This window comes from Capricornis sumatraensis, chromosome X (assembly GCF_032405125.1).
Source record: "Capricornis sumatraensis isolate serow.1 chromosome X, serow.2, whole genome shotgun sequence".
NCBI lineage: Eukaryota > Metazoa > Chordata > Mammalia > Artiodactyla > Bovidae > Capricornis > Capricornis sumatraensis.
In genome coordinates, this window is record NC_091092.1 from 77,628,215 (window position 1) to 77,651,547 (window position 23,333).

At 42.2% G+C, this 23,333-nt stretch overlaps 1 protein-coding gene and 1 non-coding gene across 2 annotated transcripts in view; both read left to right on the forward strand.

Annotated features, from left to right (window-relative positions):
- Window positions 1-23,048, forward strand: part of ERCC6L (ERCC excision repair 6 like, spindle assembly checkpoint helicase) — a 32,363-nt gene extending 9,315 nt beyond the window's left edge. Inside the window, exon 2 of the mRNA XM_068963070.1 lies at window positions 19,391-23,048. Within this exon, the coding sequence (XP_068819171.1) occupies window positions 19,391-23,048 (3,658 nt within the window). The remainder of the gene's footprint in view (window positions 1-19,390) is intronic.
- Window positions 6,139-6,211, forward strand: TRNAW-CCA (transfer RNA tryptophan (anticodon CCA)). Its single transcript has one exon. It is a non-coding gene; the product is annotated as a tRNA-Trp (tRNA).
- Window positions 23,049-23,333: the final 285 nt, after the last annotated feature.

Below are 23,333 nucleotides of genomic sequence, written 5' to 3' on the forward strand. Positions count from 1 at the left end.
TTTTTTTTTTTAACTAATTTCTCATTTTCCCTTTGGTTTGTTTTATTTTTACAAACCCTTGGAAGGCTTAGTTTCAATAGATTGCAGGGAGGTAGCTGCTCTGCTGTGTATGAAAGCCAGACCTGGAGGCAGGTCCTCTATGAATGGTTTAACACCAGTTTCCACAGGAGCTTGTGTGTGATGGGTGAGGGGCGGCACCCTGTGTCCCAGAAGGATGGGCTTTCCATATTAGACCCCGGTCCCAACATGCGGCAGGGCTGCCACGCCAAGCCCTGAGAACTCTGGGCTCTTATTCCTGTGTTGGAATTACCATCCAAAGATGAATTACAGCTTGTCTCCTTTACATGGGGCATATTCCTCAGTGTTGCTTTCAATATAGCAGCTTCACACCTCTGTTATTTGCCTTGTCCCTATAGGTCTTTGCTTTATGACCTCTATACGTTGGGTGTATTCAGCAAGGACCAAACCTGATGAGTTAAAATAGAATTCTGTAAGGTTTGAGGCCCACTGCTCTTCATCCCTGAGCCCCTCTCTTATATGCTTTAATAGCCCTCTATACTTTTCCTTCACAGCCATTACAACAGTTTGTAGCTACTTATGTGATTCTTTGATAGATGTCAGTCTCATGTACCATGAGCTGCATGAAGGCAGAGACCTGTTTTGTTCTTAGCTGTATCTCCAGTGTTTAGCACAACGTTTGACATATGATAAGAATCTGCCTGCAGTGCAGAAGACCTGGGTTCGATCTCTTGGTTGGGAAGATCCCCTGGAGGAGGACATGGCCACCCACTCCAGTATTCTTGCCTGGAGAATCCCATGGAGCCTGGTGGACTACAGTCCATGGGGTTGCAAACAGTCAGACATGACTGAGCAACTAAGCACAGCACAGCAAATGCTTAATACAAATTTGATGAAGTGAATGTTCCGTAGCTTACTTTGGTTGGTCAAATATCCTCCAAAGACAGTGGTTACAATTTCACCAGTGGAGAACCCGTATACATTGGGTGATTATCATAGGGGAATATTCTGAGAGAGAGCTTACTGGGGATTGCTGCCTCTGTGCTACCTGTGCTTGTTCAGGTGTCGCTCAATCGTGTCTGACCCCTTGCAACCCCATGGACTACAGCACGCCAGGCTTCCCTGCCCATCACCAACTCCCCATCACCAACTCCCGGAACCTACTCACACTCATGTCCATTGCGTCAGTGATGCCATCCAATCATCCCATCCTCTGTCGTCCCCTTCTCCTCCCACCTTCGATCTTTTCCAATGAGGGTCTTTTCCAGTGAGTCAGTTCTTCGCATCAGGTGGCTAAAGTATTGGAGTTTCAGCTTCAGCATCAGTCCTTCCAATGAATAGGACTGATTTCCTTTAGGATGCACTGGTTGGATCTCCTTGCAGTCCAAGGGACTCTCAAGAGTCTTCTCCAACACCACAGTTCAAAAGCATCAATTCTTCGACGTTCAGCTTTCTTTATAGTCCAACTCTCACGTCCATACATGACTACTGGAAAAACCTGTGCTAACTCAGAATCAATTGTGTCTCAGGATCTAAGCTTCTGCTGGACCTTATAGCTAAGCTCAAGTTCCTCCATTAAGATCTCTAGTAGCCTGAGGTTTCAGGTACCTGAACAAGGCTGTTTTTAAATAAGGCTGCTTATAAAAGCATTTTAATTGTGTTAATGTTGAAGTGACTGTCTCTGAATTCTGCTTTATATCCTGTCTTGAAGGCAGTGGTTTTCAAACATCCAGGTCTTAGATGGTCAGTCAGATTATAGTCTGCTAGTGAAGTTTTTGGAGAGTTGCAAACTCCTGGAAAGACAATAGACTGCCCACTGTATCTGAAAGCTGTTTAACTTTCTGAGTATCTTGATCTCACCATTGCATACCTTTGGTGAACATATACCAAATGCCTCATGTGGACCAGCTCACTCTGCTGGTTGCTTAGAATGCAGTGGTGAAAGACATACATGTCCTTATAATCGTGTGTGTGTGTGAGAGAGAGAGAGAGAGAGAGTCGCTCAGTTGTGTCCAACTCTTTGTGATGCCATGGACTGTAGCCTGCCAGGCTCCTCTGTCCATGGAATTCTCCAGGCAAGAATACTGGAGTGGTAGCCTATCCCTTCTTCAGAGGACCTTCCCAACCCAGGGATTGAACCCAGGTCTCAAGCATTGCAGGCGGATTCTTTACTGTCTGAGCCACCAGTTTCATAAGATGACATGGAAAATTTCATATAATAGATAAAAAAACACAAGATATGTCTCCAATCCAGATTGTGTGTGTGTGTGTGTGTGTGTGTGTGTGTGTGTGTGTGTGTGTGTGAAGGGGGAAGTTGTCAGAGAAGCCTTCTTAAGGAAAAAAACACTGACTTTTAAAGGTTAGTGGGAATTAAGCAGTGGGGAAAAAGCTGATGGCATACTAGACATACATGGCATACTAGACAGTTTTATGTGTAAAGATTTAGAAGCAAGAGGAAGCATGGCCCCTTCAGGGCAGGGTAGGAGTTTAGGATTGCTGGAATATGGTGAAAGTTGGAGGAGTGAAAGCAGATCTTTGGACCTTGATGGTAGATGGTAGCAGATCTTTGGACCTTTTCCTTGTCTGGGAAAAATATAACATGGAGGCAAGGTAGAAAGATAGAGCAGTGGCTTTGGCTTTTTCAGGCTTCAGTCAAAATTCTAGCTCTGCCACTTGCTTTGCTAGCTGGGTAACTTCAGACAATTCATTTGACCATGATATGCTGAGTCTCACTTTCCTTATGTTATAAAATGGGGATATCTGGTCCTGGGTCAGTTGTTCTGTTCCTTCTCTTAGCCAAATTATTGTATCTCTTCTAGATTGGTCTACTTCCCACCTTCCCACACCCATCCTCTTGAACAAATGGCAGTTCCTCAAAAAGTTAAACATAAAATTTTGATGTGACCCAGCAGTTCCACTCTTAGGGGTATACCCAATAGAATTGAAAACAGGGGCCCAAACATATACTTGTATACCAGTGTTCATTGCAGCAGTATTCATAAGAGCTGAAAGGTGGAAACAGCCCAGGTGTCCACTGATAAATGGATAAAACAGGTTTCCATGCAGTGGAGTATTCAGACTTGAAAATGAGTAAACTTGTGATAGATGTTACAATATGGATGAACCTTGAAAACATTATGCTAAGTGAAATAAGCCAGGAACAAAAGGACCAATATTGTGTGATTCCACTTGTATAAGATACCTAGAATAGGCAAATTCACATAGAGACAGAAAGTAGAATAGAGATTATTAAGGGCTGGGCAGGAGGGAATGGAGAGAGTTTCTGCTTGGGATGATGCAAAAGTTTTAGAAATAGATAGTGGTGATAGTTTTACAACATGATAAATGTAATTAATGCTATTGAAGTACAATTAAAATGGTTAAATTGGCAAATTTCATCTTACATAGATTTCACCACAAAAAAAAATTCTCCAGAAATTTATTCTTTCATAGTTCCAGAGGCCAGAAGTCTGAAATCAAGGTGTCAGCAGGGTTAGTGTCTTTTTGGAGGCTATGAGAGAGAATCTGTTCTGTGCCGCTTTTAGCTTCTGGTGGTGCTGATGATCCTTGGAATTCCTTGGCATGTAGAAGCATCACTCCGTTCTCTGCATCTGTCTTCACATGGCATTCTCCACTTTGTCTCTCTGTGTGCAGTATACCTCTTATAAGGACAATAGTCATGTTGGATTAAGACCCACCTTAATCCAGGGTGGTGACTGCATCTTAACTTGATTACATCTGCCAATACCCTATTTTCCCAAGTAAGGTCATTCATACATTCCAGGTCAATGTGAAATTTGGGGGGATACTGTTCGATCCAATAGGAAGCCACTGCTGTGGATAAAATCTTCTGGAGGAAAGTACATAGAGTCAGAAGGGCAATGACAACACAAAGATCCTCGGAAATACCAACGTCTATATGAGGATGGGCAGAGGGGAAGGAATTCAAGACTCAGACTGAGAAGGAATGATTAGAGAGGTAAGAAGAAATCCAGGAGAAAGTGGGTATACCACTATACCCAAGGAGAAGGGAAAACTTAATGAAGGAGATGGTGGTCAGTGGCTTTAAATGCAGCACAAAGGTCAAGAAAGACCAAGAAATAACCATTTGATTTGGCAGTATGGAGGTTGTTGGTGCCCTGTGAAAACAGCTGCATTAGGGTGCTTAGGTGAGAAGCCACATTGTCGTGTATTATGTCTCCGTTTTGTGAGCCTTTGAACTGAGAGGCAGCAGTCTGTGGGCAAAGTGGCCCCCTTCTTTTTTTTTGACCCACTACCCAGATTCTATTATTAATATTTCACTGTACTTATTTTATCACATATCTTATACCAATTCATCTTATTTTTTGGATGCATTTCAAAGTAACTTGTAGACATCAGGATATTTCCTCCTACTTCAGCATAATACCATTAACTATTTTTATTTTTAAAAATTTATGTATTATTTTTGGCTGCTCTGGGTCTTTGTTGCTGGGCTCAGTCTTTCTCTAGTTGCAGGGAGGGGCTACTCTCTGTTTGCAGTGTGTGGGCTTATTGTGGTGGCTTCTCCTGTTGTGAAGCATGGGCTCTAGGGCACAAGGGCTCAATAGTTATGGTCTTGATGAAAGTAAAAGAGGAGAGTGAAAAAGTTGGCTTAAAGCTCAACATTCAGAAAACGAAGATCATGGCATCTGGTCCCATCACTTCATGGGAAATAGATGGGGAAACAGTGGAAACAGTGTCAGACTTTATTTTTGGGGGCTCCAAAATCACTGCAGATGGTGATTGCAGCCATGAAATTAAAAGATGCTTACTCCTTGGAAGAAAAGTTATGAGCAGCCTAGATAGCATATTAAAAAGCAGAGACATTACTTTGCCGACTAAGGTCCGTCTAGTCAAGGCTATGATTTTTCCAGTGGTCATGTATGGATGTGAGAGTTGAACCGTGAAGAAGGCTGAGCACCGAGAGTCCCTTGGACTGCAAGGAGATCCAACCAGGCCATTCTGAAGGAGATCAGCCCTGGGGTTTCTTTGGAAGGAATGATGCTAAAGCTGAAACTCCAGTACTTTGGCCACCTCATGCGAAGAGCTGACTCATTGGAAAAGACTCTGATGCTGGGAGGGATTGGGGGCAGGAGGAGAAGGGGACGACAGAGGATGAGATGGCTGGATGGCATCACTGACTCGATGGACGTGAGTCTGAGTGAACTCCGGGAGTTGGTGATGGACAGGGAGGCCTGGCGTGCTGCGATTCATGGGGTCGCAGAGTCGGACACGACTGAGCAACTGAACTGAACTGATGGACTTAGTTGCCCTGCAGCATGTGGAATCTTTCTGAACCGGGAATTGAACCCCTGCCCGCTGCCTTGGCAGGTAGATTCTTAACCATTGGACCACCAGGGAAGTCCTATAGCATTAACTAGATTTCAATATTTTAGGGTTTTTTCTTTTGAAGTAAAATTTACATACCAAGAAATGCTTGCTGCTGCTAAGTCATTTCAGTCGTGTCCGACTCTGTGTGACCCCAGAGACGGCAGCCCACCAGGCTCCCCCGTCCCTGGGATTCTCCAGGCAAGAACACTGGAGTGGGTTGCCATTTCCTTCTCAAATGCATGAAAGTGAAAAGTCAAAGTGAAGTCGCTCAGTTGTATCCAATTTACACCTGTGTAAACATTGTGACATCTCTCTTGGCTTCCCTCTTTTTATACTTCACGTCTCCTCCTTTTGGTTGTGCCCTGTGCAAAATAGGGCTTATAACCACCACCAATCAAGAAAGGGAATGGAAATAGGCATATGCTCAAGGCCGATTGACAGTTGCAAGTTACATAACAATAGGCTTTGTTGTGCATGTCTTACCGTAATTCAGTCTGTTATAATCAGATGTATATATGTGTAAATGTTTATGAATGGGCTCCTAGCTGCCTAAGGTTACTTGAGGAAGCTCCTGTGGTTAGTTTGTATCCACTGTGTGCCTAGGGCACATGTGCAGTAGTTGGAAAAGTCTGTGTTTATTTTTGTAGCATATCTTTGAGCTCTTCTGGGTGTGTCTGGGATAGGGTTTAGAGATCAGCCTGCATCTTTTTCAGCTAGGTCACCCCTTGTTGCTCACACTTAACTTCCTACCTAACATTATGATGGGTTTCCCTGATGGCTCAGAGGTTAAAGCATCTGCCTCCAGTGCAGGAGACCCAGGTTCGATCCCTGGGTCAGGGAGATCCCCTGGAGAAGGAAATGGTAATCTACTCCAGTATTCTTCTTGCCTGGAGAATCCCATGGACGGAGAAGCCTGGTAGGCTACAGTCCACGGGGTTGCAAAGAGTCGGACATGACTGAGCGACTTCACTTTCATTTTAACATTATGATAAATTATTTTCCACTTTGATTAAAATGATCACCCTGGAAGTAAGGCCAAAAGGCAGCCATCTTCCCAAGCTAATTCTATGATCCAGGCTTTAATGGGCCAGTTTCCAATACTGGCGTTCAGGTCATCTGCAATTTTTATGTCAGCCACACATGACTTATTGATTCTGATTGAGAATTGTATGTGATGTATCTGCATGCATCTTGACATGGGGGCTGTAGATATAGAGATGTGTCAAGGAGCTCCTTATCAGGGGGTTGGATCAGGATAGGGGAACTGATTTCTTTTTTTTTTTCTTGGCTATGCTGGGTCTTCACTGCTGTGCAGGGGCTCTCTCTAGTTGTGGTGAGCAGAGAGCTTCGTTGTTTCGGTGTGCGGGCTTCTTGCTGCAGTGGCTTCTCCTGTTCAGAGCTCAGGCTCTAGGTGCATGGGCTTCAATAGTTGTGGCCCATGGGCTCAGTTGCTCCGTGGCCTGTGGGATTTTCCCAGATCAGGGATTGAACCCATATCCCTTGCATTGGCAGGTGGACTCTTAACCACTTAATCACCAGGGAAGTTCCCGAGTTCTTTTTAAAAAATTTTTGTATTGAAGTATAGTTGATTACAATGTTGTGTTATTAAATAGCAAATCACAGCAAAGTGATTCATATACATATGTGTGTGTGTATATATATTCTTTTTTAGATTTTTTTTCCATTATAGGTTATAGGAAACTGAGTTCTTGTGGGAAGGAGAGCCATAATTATACTCACATGGACCGAAATTCGCAAGACCAGGCTTCTATACCCTGTGGCTGGTGGTCAGGTTAGAAAAGAGCAACTTCTGGTTGGTTTGCATGTGACATCAATAAAGTTTTACTGGGTCAGGGTCTTTGCATTTAGTTCCTTATCTTGTCACATTCCAGAAGAACAGCATAGGGCATGTTGCAAAGGGCCCTCCAGATTAAGGAAAACCTAGTGCTTGTCTCTGCAGTTTAAGCTTGTGTCTTTTCAGCTGCTGATTTGCAAACACTGCTGTATTTAGTGGGGCTTAGCTTTTGGGAGGAGAAGGCAATGACACCCCACTCCAGTACTCTTGCCTGGAAAAATCCCATGGATGGAGGAGCCTGGTAGGCTGCAGTCCATGGGGTCACTAAGAGTCAGACACGACTGAGCGACTTCACTTTCACTTTTCACTTTAATGCATTGGAGAAGGAAATGGCAACCCACTCCAGTGTTCTTGCCTGGAGAATCCCAGGGACGGGGGAGCCTGGTGGGCTGCCATCTCTCGGGTCACACAGAGTCGGACACGACTGAAGTGACTTAGCAGCAGCAGCTTTTGAGAGTATAGTTATGGTATAGAAACCATAGCTAATTGGTTTCTCTCGGTAGGAAAACATTGCAATATGTAAGCCTGGCATTCCCTTTGTGGAGATGAAATGCTTTTCGAGGGATCAGGCAAGCAATGGAAGGATGGAAGATGGGATGGGATTGTTGAGATGTTAGTTGGCTGTGATTGAGGCAGATTTTTGCATCTGGGGAAACAGAAAGTGCTTTTGGGAAGAAATGGTTTTAAGTGGCTACTTTAAGGCAAAGATATTCAGGTGGGTTTAGGATCCAGGGAATTAGTAGCTGGGCAGTTCTGCCAATGAAAGGGTAGCTTTGCAGGTAGAGGCTGTGTTTAATGGTTGTGTCTTTCTCCAGCAGTTGTTTGTATACAGTCTATGTGTCCTTCAAAACATTCCTTAAAGGGAACCATATTCTAAGCATGTAATTTGGGGTATAATCATTAAAATGTAAAAGGTTTTATTATCCCTTGCTATGAAATTAAAATCTCTTTTGGGTTGATGGTTTTGCATCTGAATAGTTCTTTAATATACTAGAGCTTCATATGTAAATATCTTTTGGAAATTATTAAATGGGCAAATGAAAATAAAAACTGACACTTTCTCCCCACACTCTAGCACTCTTTTTCTCCTTGTTGTCCTGCTGGAGAGGATGTTCTTTCTGCTGAATTGGTTACTCTTCCCTTGTCCTCTTGGCTCCCAAGCAGTCCTGGCTTCTCCCAACCAGGCCCAAGGAGAATAGGGGAGCAATTTTGGAAAAAATATTTGAGCCCTTAAACTATTAGCTGAGTTCTCCAGATCATTAGGAATACAATGTGTTATAGATGGACACATGATTGCAGTAGTAGTAAAAATGACATGTTTTCCTTCCAAGCCCAGGATTGGAGGTTAAGTAGCTAAACCAAACTGTATTACAGAAAGCGTTGTAGTTTTGTAAATAATAAGATATCCAGAGCAGTGCTATAAAAAGCAGGTTTCATTTTTCCCCCAGTTCCATTATAGGGAAAGAATACTGTCCTAGGTCTAACTTTATTGTTGGAGCAGACAGGGTGGAGGGGAAGAACTGAGATACAGTGTTAGATCTGCTAATTAGGGTGTTCCAGGGACTGGGAAGGTAATTTGGCTGACAGCAGGGGTTTGACCCAGCCAGAAAATGGTGCTGTCCAACAAATACTGTAAACTCCAGTTGTAGTTCAGGCAGAAGGTTGACAAATGTGGATGTTTCAGAGGATGGGTAGAAAGAACCCAGAAGTATGAGTCTTGGGCTGGTGGTAAGAAGTCTAGGCAGACAGTCACCATTTAAAATTTTGTTTTATTTTTGGCTGCACTGGGTCTTCCTTGTTACATACAGGCTTTCTCTGGTTGCAGCCAGTGGGGGCTACTCTTTGTTGAGGTGTGCAGGCTTTTCATTGCTCTGGCTTCTCTTGATGTGGAGCACAGGCTCTAGGCATGCTGGCTTCAGTAGTTGTGGCACACGGGCTCTGTAGTTGCAGCTTGCGGGCCCTAGAGTGCACAGGCTCCAGTAGTTGTGGTTGTTCAGTCACTCAGGCATGCCTGACTCTTTGCGACCCCATGGAATGCAAGCACGCCAGGCTTCCCTGAGTTCAGTCACTCAGTCATGCCTGACTTTGCAACACAATGGACTGCAGCACACCAGGCCTCCCTGTTCATCACCAACTTCTGAAGCTTGCTCAAACTCATGTCCATCGAGTTGGTTATGCCATCCAGCCGTTTCATCCTTTATTGTCCCCTTCTCCTCCTGCCTTCAGTCTTTCCCAGCATCAGGGTCTTTTCCAATGAGTCAGTTCTTCTTATCAGATTGCCAAAGTATTGGAGTTTCAGCTTCAGCATCAGTTGTTCCAGTGATTTTTCAGGACTGATTTCCTTTAGGATTGACTGGTTTGATCTCCTTGCAGTCAAAAGGACTCTCAAGAGTCTTCTCCAACACCACAGTTCAAAAGCATCAATTCTTCGGTGCTCAGCTTTTTTTTTATAGTCCCACTCTCACATCCATACATGACTGCTAGAAAAACAATAGTTTTGACTAGATGGACCTTTGTTTGCAAAGTAATATCTCTCCTTTTTAATATGCTGTCTAGGTTGGTCATAGCTTTTCTTCCAAGAGTAAGCATTTTTAATTTCATGGCTGCAGTTATCATCTGCAGTGATTTTGGAGCCCCCCAAAAGTCTCTCACTGTTTCCCCATCTATTTGCCATGAATAGTGTGACCAGATGCCATGATCATAGTTTTTTAAATGTTGAATTTTAAGCCAACTTTTTCACTCTCCTGTTTCACTTTCATCAAGAGGCTTTTTAGTTCCTCTTCACTTTCTGCCATAAGGGTGGTGTCATATGGGTGTCTGAGGTTATTGATATTTCTCCCAGCAATCTTGATTCCAACTTGTGCTTCATCCAGCCTGGCATTTTGCATGATGGACTCTGCATATAAGTTAAATAAACAGGGTGACAGTATATAGACTTGACATACTCCTTTCCCAATTTGGAACCACTCTGTGTTTCCATGTCCAGTTCTAATTACTTCTTGACCTGCATACAGATTTCTCAGGAGGCAGGTAAGGTAGTCTGGTATTCCCATCTCTTGAAGAATGTTCCACAGTTTGTTGTGATCCACATGGTCAAAGGCTTTGGCATAGTCAATAAAGCAGAAGTAGATGTTTTTCTGGAGCTCTCTTGCTTTTTCAATGATCCAGTGGATGTTGGCAATTTGATCTCTGGTTCCTCTGCCTTTTTAAAATCCAGCTTGAACATTTGAAAGTTCATGGTTCATGTACTGTTGAAGCCTGACTTGGAGAATTTTGAGCATTACTTTGCTAGCATGTGAGATGAGTGCAATGGTGCAGTAGTTTGAGCATTCTTTGGTATTGCCTTTCTTTGGGGTTGGAATGACAACTGACCTTTTCCAGTCCTGTGGCCACTGCTGAGTTTTCCAAATTTCCTGGCATGTTGAGTGAAGCACTTTCACAGCATCATCTTTTAGGATTTGAAATAGCTCAACTCGAATTCCATCACCTCCACTGGCTTTGTTTGTAGTGATGTTTCCTAAGGCCCACTTGACTTCACATTGCAGGATGTCTGGCTCTAGGTGAGTGATCACACCATTGTGATTATCTGGGTCATTAAGATCTTTTTTGTATAGTTCTTCTGTGTATTCTTGCTACCTCTTCTTAATATCTTCTGCTTCTGTTAGGTCCATATCATTTCTGTCTTTTATTGTACCCATCTTTGCATGAAATGTTCCCTTGGTATCTCTAATTTTCTTGAAGAGATCTCTAGTCTTTCCCATTCTGTTGTTTTCCTGTTTCTTTTCATTGATCATGGAGGAAGGCTTTCTTATCTCTCCTTGCTATTCTTTGGAAGTCTGCATTCAAATGGTTACATGTTTAATTTTCTCCTTTGCCTTTAGCTTCTATTCTTTTCTCAGCTATTTGTAAGGCCTCCTCAGACAACCATTTTGCCTTTTCACATCTCTTTTTTTGGGGATGGTCTTGATCACTGCCTCCTGTACAATGTCACGAACCTCCATCCATAGTTCTTCAGGCACTCCATCTATCAGATCTAATCCCTTGAATCTATCTATCACTTCTACTGTATAATCATAAGGGATTTGATTTAGGTCATACCTGAATGGTCTAGTGGTTTTCCCCACTTTCTTCAATTTAAGTCTGAATTTTGCAATAAGGAGCTCATGATCAGAGCCACAGTTAGCTCCTGGTCTTGTTTTTGTTGACTGTATAGAGCTTCTCCATCTTTGGCTACAAAGAATATAATCAGTCTGATTTCGCTGTTGGCCATCTGGTGATGTCCATGTGTAGAGTCTTCTCTTGTGTTGTTGGAAGAGGGTGTTTGCTATGACCAGTGCTTTCTCTTGGCAAAACTCTGTTATCCTTTGCCCTGCTTCATTCTGTACTCCAAGGCCAAATTTGCCTGTTACTCCAGGTATCTCTGGGAGACGGCAATGGCACCCCACTCCAGTACTCTTGTCTGGAAAATCCCATAGACGGAGGAGCCTGGTGGGCTGCAGTCCATGGGGTCTGAAAGAGTCAGACACGAATGAGCGACTTCACTTTCACTTTTCACTTTCATGCATTGGAAAAGGAAATGGCAACCCACTCCAGTGTTCTTGCCTGGAGAATCCCAGGGATGGTGGAGCCTGTTGTGCTGGCGTCTATGGGGTCACACAGAGTCTGACACGGCTGAAGCGACTTAGCAGCAGAAGCCAGGTATCTCTTGACTTCCTACTTTTGCATTCTAGTCCCCTATGATAAAAGGACATCTTTTTTGGTTGTTAGTTCTGGAAGGTCCTGTAGTTCTTCACACAACCATTCAACTTCAGCTTCTTCAGCATTACTGGTCAGGGCATAGACTTGGATTACTGTGATATTGAATGGCTTGCCTTGGAAACTAACAGAGATCATTGTTTTTGAGATTGCACCCGAGTACTGCATTTCGGACTCTTGTTGACTATGAGGGCTACTCCATTTTCCTAAGGGATTCTTGCCTACAGTAGTAGATATAATGGTCATCTTAGTTAAATTCACCCATTCCAGTCCATTTTAGTTCACTGTTTGCTAAAATGTCGATGTTCACTCTTGCCATCTCTTGTTTGACCACTTCCAATTTACCTTGATTCATGGACCTAACATTCCAGGTTCCTATGCAGTATTGTTCTTTACACTATCAGACTTTACTTCCATCACGAGTCACATCCACAACTGGGTGTTGTTTTTGCTTTGGCTCTGTCTCTTCATTCTTTCTGGAGTTATTTCTCCACTCTTCTCCATAGCATATTGGGCACCTACCAGCCTGGGGAGTTCATCTTTCAGTGTCCTATCTTTTTGCCTTTTCATGCTGTTCATGGGGTTTTCAAGGCAAGAATACTGAAGTGCTTTGCCATTCCCTTCTCCAGTGGACCACATTCTGTCAGAACTCTCCACCATGACTTGTCTGTCTTGGGTTGGCCCTACACGGCCTGGCTCATAGTTTCATTGAGTTAGACAAGGCTGTTGTCCATGTGATCAGTTTGATTAGTTTTCTGTGATTGTGGTTTTCATTCTGTCTTCCCCCTAAAGGATACTTCCCTGGTGGCTCAGAGGGTAAAGCGTCTGCCTGCAATGTGGGAGACCCATGTTCGATCCCTAGGTTGGGAAGATCCCCTGGAGAAGGAAATGGCAACCCACTCCAGTATTCTTGCCTGGAGAATTCCATGGACAGAGGAGTCTGGTAGGCTATAGTCCACGGGATTGCAAAGAGTGGGACATGACTGAGCAACATCACTTTCATTTTCCCTCTGAGGGATAAGGATAAGAAGCTTATGGAATCTTCCTGATGAGAGAGACTGACTGTGGGGGAAACTGGGTCTTGTTCTGATGGGCAGGGCCATGCTCAGTAAATCTTTAATCCAGATTCTGTTGATGGGCAGAAATGTGTTCCCTCCCTGTTGTTCCCAGCCTGGAAATTGCTCCCTGTGTTCTCCTAGGGAGAATGAATTGATCCTGCCCAGCCTTCTCTTCCTCTTCCCCACCTCCTCTCTGCTCCCAGGTTTCCCTGTCCTTCACCATCCCCCAGAGCTTGCTCAAACTCATGTCCATTGAGTCAGTGATGCCATACAACCATCTCATCCTCTGTCGTCCCCTTCTCCACTTTCTCCCTCAGTCTTTCCCCGCATCAGGATATTTTCTAATGTGTCAGCTCTTTGCATCAGGTGACCAAAGTATTGAAGCTTCAGCTTCAGTAGTTGTGGTATTCAGGCTTATTTGCTCCATGTCATGTGGGCTCTTCCTGAATGAGGGATTGAACCCATGTCCCCTGCATTGGTAGGTGGATTCTTATCCACCACACCAACAGGCAAGTCCACAAATGGACTTTTTTTTTTCTTTTTTTTAAAAAAACTTTTAATTCTAGAGTAGTTTTGGATTTACAAGTATATCACAAAGATAATACAGAGAGTTCCCATATATCCGAAACCTAGTTTCCTATATTCTTAACATCTTACATTTGTGTGGTACATTATAATAAACTAACACTGATACATTATTACTCAGTAAATCCATACTTATTTGAATTTCCTTAGGTTTTGCCTAATATCCTTTTTGTATCCTGTCTAGGACACCACATTACGTTTTATCATCTGTCTCTTTAGGTTCTTCTTGCCTGTGACAGTTTCTTAGACTTGCCAGTATTTTTGATGACCTTGACCATTTTGAGGAGTATTGATCAGGCAGTTTGTATACTGTTCCCCTAGTTGGGATTTGTCAGTGTACTGCTTATGTTTAGACTGGGGCTTTTGGTTTTGGGGTGGGGGTGGGGAGACTACAGAGGTAAATTACCCTTTTCATTAAACCATGTCAAAGTGAAAGTACAAGTCACTTAGTCGTGTCTGACTCTTTGCGACCCCTTGGACTCTACAGTCCATGGAATTCTCCAGGCCAGAATACTAGAGTGGGTAGCCCTTCCCTTCTCCAGGGGATCTTCCCAACCCAGGGATCAAACCCAGGTCTCCTGCATTGTAGGCAGATTCTTTACCAGCTGAGCCAAAAGGGAAGCCCAAGAATACTGGACTGTGTAGCCTATCCCTTCTCCAGCAGATCTTCCTGACCCAGGAATCGAACCAGGGTGTCCTGCATTGCAGGCGGATTCTTTACCAACTAAGCTATCAGGGAAACCAAAAAAGGGTACATATTACCCACATGACTTATCACTGTTGATGTTGACTGTAGTCACCTGGCTGAGGTACTGTTTGCCAGATTATTCATTTTATTTTTGTTTTGTTTTTGGCCACACCACATGGTTTGTGGGATCTTAGTTCTCCAACCAGGGACCAAACCCGTGCCCCCTGCAGTGGAAGCACGGAGTCCTAACCACTGGCCCACCAAGAAATTCCCAGTTTCTTCACTTTAAAGGTACTCTTTTCTGTACTGCACTTTTCCATACTGTACTCTTTGGAAGGATGTTACTGTGTGTACTACATAGTTAAGGATTAGGAATTATGCTTCATTTTCCTGAGGGTAGAGTATCTATAAATTATTTGAAATTCTTCTGCACAGGAGATTTGCCTCATTTCCTATACTTATTCACTCATTTATATTGGACTAATATATCTGTGGACTCATGAATATTTATTTTATACTTTGAGTTATAACCCAATACTACTTTATTGTATTGCTCAAATTGTTCTGGCTTTGACCATTGGGAGCTCTTTCATTTGGCACTTGTGTCTCTGACATACTCCTGTCATTGTGGGATGTTGTTTGTATTTGACCACTTCCTTACTTTCTGACAATACAGCATGCTCCAGGCTCATCTTATAGATTTCTTGCCATAACCCTAGAATGCCATTTTTCCAAGGAGATCTGGTCCTTTTATTGGCAAATGGTACTAGAAATCAAGATCTGGGTGCTTGATGTGCTTGTTACTGCTGGGGTTTCCTTGCTTCTAGGCCCTCTTAGCTGATAGAGTGAGGAAATATGTGTGTGTGTGTGTGTGTATATATATATATATATATATATATATATATATATATACACACTAACCCACGTATATCCACATCTGTAAATATTTTTAGCTGTAACTATCTGTGTTTATCTATCTAGATGGCATCACCGACTTGGACATGAGTTTGAGCAAGCTTTGGGAGTTGGTGGTGGACAGGGAAGCCTGGCGTGCTGTAGTCTGTGGGGTCACAAAGAGTTGGACACGACTGAGCAACTGAACTGAACTGATCTGTATTTATGTTGAACATAGGTTTATAGTGATGTTTCTAATTCTGATCCATTACCGCCTGGATCATTGTAACCTTCTCTTAACCAGTCTGTAAATTCCCATTCCAGCAGTGAGAAACATGGCTCCCATTATTGCCATCCATTTACTTAATTCTTTAACTCTAGCATACATGCATTTCATATCAGAACTTTTACCTCATACCCCCATGGGAAACAACTGTATCCACTAGAGTACATGCTTATGTTTCTTTTGGTTTTACTCTTACAGACTTCATTAATTTCCTAGGTTACTTAGGTCAGCACATTTTCCCTCCAACCTCTTCAGTGAGGTTGTTTCATACATTTGTAATACAGCTAGATTGTTTCATGGTGATTTTAATACAGTGTGTTAAATGTACTGATAGAGATGAACATATAGGGGAGTATTGAGGTGGAACAACTGATGGGGGAGGGTAGGGATGAAAGGCATCCTAGAGGAACCACAGGTGAGGCCTGATCTTAAAGCAGCTTTGTAGAACTGCAAATTCTTGGGCCTCACTACAAAATCAGAAAATCTGATGTTGGGGTCTAGCAATCTGTGTTTTAACAAGCCCTCCAGGAGATTGTGGAGAAGGCAATGGCAACCCACTCCAGTACTCTTGCCTGGAAAATCCCATGGGTGGAGGAGCCTGGTAGGCTGCAGTCCATGGGGTTGCGAAGAGTCAGACACAACTGAGCAACTTCACTTTCACTTTTCACTTTCATGCATTGGAGAAGGAAATGGCAACCCACTCCAGTGTTCTTGCCTGGAGAATCCCAGGGACGGGGAAGCCTGGTGGGCTGCCGTCTGTGGGGTCACACAGAGTCAGACACGACTGAAGCGACTTAGCAGCAGCAGCAGCCAGGAGATTGTGCAGAACATTGAGAAACAGTGTCTTAAAGAATAAGTGAGGTCAGCTTGGAGAAGAGTATAGTCCAGAAGAGGAAGGTAGTGTGAGGCTAAGCTTTAGAGGATAAAGTAGTATGATGGACATAAGGGGTTAAAAGAAAATGTTTGAGGCAGGAAGTGGCAGAAGTTAAGGCAGAGAGATCAGCATTTCCTGGCTGTATCAGTCAGGGCCTGGAATGCCAGGCTACAGAGCTTAAACTTCATTCTTAGGCCATAGGAAGCCACTGAAGATTTTGTTGTTGTTAGCAGATTTGTTGATGTACCATTCCATTCTCAAACCATAAAAGAGTACAGTTTAATAATTTTTAGTATGTTCACAGAGTTGTGCACCCCATCACCACAGTTAGTTTTAGAACATTTTCATCACCCTTAAAAGAAATTCCTTACCTTTCAGCCATCATACCCTTTCCAGTCCATGAATGCCCCAAGCCGCCAGCCCCTGGCAACCACTAATCTACTTTCTCTGTGAATTTGCCTAACCTGGACATTTCATATAAATAGAATGATAAAATATATGCCCTTTTGTGACTGGCTTTTTTATGTACAGTTAATGTACAATATTATGTAAGTTACAGGTGTATGATTTAGTGATTCACAATTTTTAAAGCTTATACTCCATTTATAGTTATTATAAAATTTTGGCTATATTTCCTGTGTTGTACAGTATACCCTTGTAGCTTATTTTATACTTGATAGTACCTCTTAATCCCTCACCCCTATGTTGCCCGCCATGACCCCCATTCCCCTCCCCAATGGTAACCACTAATTTGTTCTCTGTATCAGTGAGTGATTGGCCTATTATTTCATGTAGCAAAATATTTTTAAGACTCATTCATGCTGTAGCATTATTTCATTCCTTTTTATGGCTGCATAATATTCCCTTGTATGGGCATATCACCTTTTTATCTGGTATATCATCATTTGATGGACATTTGTGTTATTTCCCCTTTTGGTTTAGTGAATAATATAATACTGCTGTGAATATTCATGTGCAAGATTTTCTGTGACCAAATGTTTTCATTTCTCTTGGGTATATACCTGGGAGTAGAATTCCTAAATTACATGGTAACTCTATGTGTACCTTTTTAAGGAACTGATGGACTAATTTCTGAAGCATCAACTCCATTTTACATTCCTACCAACAGTGTTATAGAGTTTCAATTTTTCCACTTTTTCGTGTTGCTGTCAACACTTGGTATTTTCTCTTTTTGATTCTAGTCATCCTAATGGGCATGAAGTGTTACTGTGGTTTTGGTTTGCATTTTCCCTGATGACTAATAATGTTGAGCATCTTTTCATGTGGTTGTAAGCTATTTGTATATCTTCTTTGGAGAAATAGTCAGATACTTTGTCCATTTTAATTGGGTTACTTGTCTTTTTTTTTGGGGGGGGGGAGATCTTAGTTCCCTGATGAGGGATTGAACCCAGGGCCATGGCAGTGAAAGTGTTGAGTCCTAACCACTGGACCACCAGGGAAGTCCCTGTTTGTCTTTTAATTATTAAGTTGTAAGAGTTCTTTATATATTCTAGGTACAAATCCTTTATCAGGTACAAGATTTGCAAGTATTTTCTCTCATTCCTTGGGTTGTCTTTTTACTTTCTTCATGGCATCCTTTGAAGCACAAATGTTTTTAGCTTTTATGAAGCCCAATTTATTTTTTACTTTGGTTGCACATGTGTTTGGCATCATATCTAAGAAACCATTGCCAAATCCAAGGTCATGACAAAGAGTTATACCTATGACACCTAACTTTCTTCTAAGAGTTTTGTGGTTTCAGCATTTATATTTAGGTCTTTGATTCATTTTGAATTAATTTTTGTGTATGTTGTGAGGTAGGGGACCAGTTTCATTCTTTTGCACATGGATATTTAGTTGAAAAGACTACTCTTTCCTCAGTGAATTGTTGTGGCACCCTTTCAAAATCTATCAACTGTAAACCACTGAAGACTTTTAAGCAAACGACTCACAATTTCTTTTATGTTTTAAGACAATATCTCTGGCTCCTGTGCAGAGAATATGTTGGAGGGGCCAAGAGTGGACGTAGGGAAACCGATGAGTAGGAAGTTGTAGTTATCCAATCCAGAGATGATGGTGACTTGGACCACAGTAGTGGTAGAGATGAGAGAGCAAGACACAGGTTATTTTTGGGAAATAAAGTTAGGAGGGCTTGGGGGACTGTTGGCTAAGGGATGAGGTGGTTAGAAAGAGAAGTCAAGGATCACTCATTTGGGTTGGAGTCAAGGATGATCTTTAGATTTTTAGCTTGTATGGCTGAGTGGATGTTACTGTCGTTTATTACCATGCAAACAGAGAAGTACGCCTTAAGAGGGGAAATAATAAGTTTAATTTGGAATTAATTGAATTGGAGGTGCCTGTAAAACTTTCAAGTGGAGATGTACAGAAGGCAGTTGGAATATGGGTCTAGACGAGAGCCTGAGGGCAAGCCTTGGGTTGGAGAAAGTGTTTTGGGAGTTAGGAACACATAGGTGGGAGTGGAAGCTCTAGGAGACAATAAGGAGAAAGGAAAAGGAGTGAGAAGAGGGCTAGGACTGAGCCTTTGGGGAGGAAGAATAGGAACCTAAGAAAGACACAAAGAGGAAATGGCTAATGATGGGGGAGGAAACCAGGAGGAATCTATATGAATCCAGTGGAGGGAGGGATTTGCAAGGACAGAGTGATCAACAGTGTGAAATGCATCACAGAGATCCAGAAAAATAAGGCCTGAGAAGTGCTTATATATGTTCTTGTTTCCATGCTCCCACAATATAGGTTGGTTATTTCCTACAATTAGTACCTGAAGTGTTGCTAGCAGGGTTTGGTGGATATTTGTGTCTTTAAGTGATGCCAGCTTTCATTGGTATCTTCTGTGCTAATCTTTCCCATCCTGAATTGAGGATATTGAAAGCTCAACTATGGTTTGGGTTCCAAAATGGACTCTAAAGCATTCTTAGACTGAGTGTTCAATTTGTTTCCTTTCTAATCTTCTCCCTATCAGTCTCTCTCTATGTATGCATAGCTTTTTTTAACCTTATTTTTACAGATACGTGAAGGAGGCCAAAGAAGCAACTAAGAATGGAGATCTGGAAGAAGCACTTAAACTTTTCAACTTGGCAAAGGACATTTTTCCTAACGAAAAGGTGATGAGCAGAATCCAAAAAATACAGGAAGCCTTGGAGGAGTTGGCAGAACATGGAGATGATGAATTCATAGATGTGTGCAACTCTGGCCTGCTGCTTTATCAAGAACTGCACAACCAACTATATGAGTACCAGAAGGAAGGTGTAGCTTTCCTCTATAGCCTGTATAGGGATGGAAGGAAAGGTGGCATTCTGGCAGACGATATGGGGTTAGGAAAGACTGTTCAAATTATTGCTTTCCTTTCTGGTATGTTTGATGCTTCACTTGTGAACCATGTGCTTCTGATCATGCCAACCAGTCTTATCAGCATATGGCTAAGAGAATTTGTCAAGTGGACTCCAGGAATGAGAGTCAAAACCTTTCATGGTCCTAGCAAGGATGAACGTACCAGAAACCTCTGTCGGATTCAGCAAAGGAATGGTGTCATTATCACCACATACCAAATGTTAATCAATAATTGGCAGCAGCTTTCCAGCTTGAATGGCCAAGAGTTTTTGTGGGACTATGTCATCCTTGATGAAGCACATAAAATAAAAACCTCATCTACCAAGTCAGCAATATGTGCTCGTGCAATCCCTGCCAGTAATCGCATCCTCCTCACAGGAACCCCAATCCAGAATAATTTACAAGAACTATGGTCCCTATTTGATTTTGCTTGTCAAGGGTCCCTGCTAGGAACATTAAGAACTTTTAAAATGGAGTATGAAAATCCTATTACTAGAGCAAGAGAGAAGGATGCTACCCCAGAGGAAAAAGCTTTGGGATTTAAAATATCTGAAAACTTAATGGCGATCATAAAGCCCTATTTTCTCAGGAGGACTAAAGAAGAGGTACAGAAGAAAAAGTCAAACAACCCAGAGGCCCAGCTTAGTGAAAAGAGTCCGGATGTTGGTGCTATATGTGAAATGCCTTCCCTTTCCAGGAAAAATGATTTAATTATTTGGATACGTCTTGTACCTTTACAAGAAGAAATATACAGGAAATTTGTGTCTCTAGATCATATCAAGGAGTTGTTAATGGAGACACGCTCACCTTTGGCTGAGCTGGGTGTCTTAAAGAAGCTCTGTGATCATCCTAGGCTGCTGTCTGCACGAGCTTGTGGTTTGCTGAATCTAGGAGCTGCCAAATTCTCTGTTCAGGATGAAATTGAAGGGGAAGATTCCTCAGATGTAGACCATATTGATCAAATAAGTGATGATACACTGATGGGAGAATCTGGAAAAATGGTATTTCTAATGGACCTGCTTAAGAAACTGCGAGACGAAGGGCATCAAACTCTGGTGTTTTCCCAGTCAAGACGAATTCTAAACATCATTGAACGTCTCTTAAAGAATAGGCACTTTAAGATATTGCGAATCGATGGAACAATTACTCATCTTGTGGAACGAGAAAAAAGAATTAGTTTATTCCAGCAAAATAAAGATTACTCTGTTTTTCTGCTTACCACTCAAGTAGGTGGTGTTGGCTTAACACTAACTGCAGCAAGCAGAGTGGTCATCTTTGACCCTAGCTGGAATCCTGCAACTGATGCTCAAGCTGTGGATAGGGTTTACCGAATTGGACAGAAAGAAAATGTTGTAGTTTATAGGCTCATCACTTGTGGAACTGTAGAGGAAAAAATATACAGAAGACAGGTTTTCAAGGACTCATTAATAAGACAAACTACTGGTGATAAGAAGAACCCTTTCCGATATTTTAGTAAACAAGAATTGAGAGAGCTCTTTACAATTGAGGATTTTCAGAACTCTGCAACCCAGCTGCAGCTTCAGTCTTTGCATGCTGCTCAGAGGAGATCTGATAAGAACCTAGATGAACATATTGCCTTCCTGCACTCTTTGAGGATCGCTGGAATCTCAGACCATGACTTGATGTACACACGTGACCTGTCTGTTAAAGAAGAGCTTGATGTGATCAAAGACTCTCACTATATTCAACAAAGGGTTCAGAAAGCTCAATTCCTTGTTGAATGCGAGTCTCAAAATACAGAGCTCTTAATGGAAAGACAAAAAACGGGGAATGAGGGCATCTGGCTGAGAGAACCTGTATATCAAACAAAGAAGAAACATCCTGAAGTAAATAAACCACAGCCTCAGCCTTCATCTCGTCTACCTATTTATCACACCCAGGAAGAAGAAATCAGTTCTCTAATGGCCAGCGTAATCATTGATGATCTGCCCAAAGAGGGTGAGAAAGATCTCTCCAGGACAAAGATGAATGATACCATCCCACAAGATGGTAGGCACCCATGTGTAAGTACATTTGATGATGACTTTGTCACTACTTTACCCAAGGGGTGTGGAGATGTCAAAGAGATTTTCCCTGACTCTTTATCAGGGATGGCGCTACAAAAAGAGGCATCACAAGAGGGGTTTATGCAGAAGTCAGAGCAAGAGAGCCCTCTGGGAAGTTTTAATTATTTACCTAGCAAGTCAGCCAGTGTTGATCTTGGACCAAATCTAGATCAACTAGAGGATGATGAGATTTTACATCACTGCAATCCCTCGCCTGCTAATCCCAAAACAAAGGAATATCAAAGGCCAGAATTGAATGTATCTGTTATTAAAATAGCTGATGATGACTTAGCAGCAGCCCACAGTACACTGCAGGATGCTCAAACAAATGAGGCCAAATTGGAAGAGGAACCTTTAGCCTCTTCAGCACAGTATGCATGTGATTTCAATCTTTTCTTGGAAGACTCTGCAGACAATGGACAAAATCTTTCCAGTCAGTTTTTGGAGCACGTGGAGAAAGAAAATAGCTTGTGTGGCTCTGCAGCTAATTCCAGAGCAGAGTCAGTGCATAGCAAAGCATGTCTCAGTGTGGATCTTTCTGAGGAAGATGATGAGCCAGAAATAGTTAATGTGAATATCAGAAGAAAAGCCAGACGACTTGATTCAGATGACGAAGGTGAACATACTTTTAAAGATACTTCAAGCACAAATCCATTCAACACATCTCCCTTCCCATTTTTATCTGTAAAACAATTTGATGCCTCAACTCCCAAAAATGACATCAGTCCACCTGGAAGTTTCTTTTCACCTAAAATATCTGAAAGTATAAATAAGTCTGTAAACTCTAGGAGATCCCTGGCTTCTAGGAGGTCTCTTATTAATGTGGTTTTAGACCACGTGGAGGATATGGAGGAAAGACTTGACAACAGCAGTGAAGCAAAGGTTGTTGAAGATTATCTGGAGGAAGGAGCAGAGGAGAGCGGTGATGAAGCCCCAGAGCATACAAAAGATCCTTCCAGAGAAACACTGTCTTCAGAAAATAAATCCAGTCAATTAAGTACATCTAAGCCTGGTGCTCTGGCTGAGGAGACCTCTCCAGGTGACCCTGAGCCTTTGTCTGGTGGACAGTTGGTTGACTCTCCCCAGGATGAGGCAATGGAGGCTGTGAATGACTATGACACTCTTGTCTTGCATGGAAAAGAACTGAAAGAGTGTGGAAAAATACAGGAGGCCTTAGACTGCTTAGTTAAAGCACTTGACATAAAAAGCTCAGATCCTGAAGTCATGCTCATGACTTTAAGTTTGTATAAACAACTTAATAAAACTTGAGAATAAAACCTGTTTTATAGTATTTTAGAGCAAAACTTGAGTATGAGGTAATTTGTTCCCATAATTGGATTCTTTGGGAGCATGAAGCCTTCAGGCTTAAGGTGAGAGAACTCAAAAAGTGAGTTTTTGTTCTAACTTTTTTTGCAAATTTTGTATTTACCACCTGCTCCTGCTTTCCATCATACATATATTTTGGTATTCTGAGCACTAGGTTAATATTTCTTTACTCAAGTATTCTTATATTTTTCTTTTAGGCATATTCTGTAAACTTAATAGAACTATGTT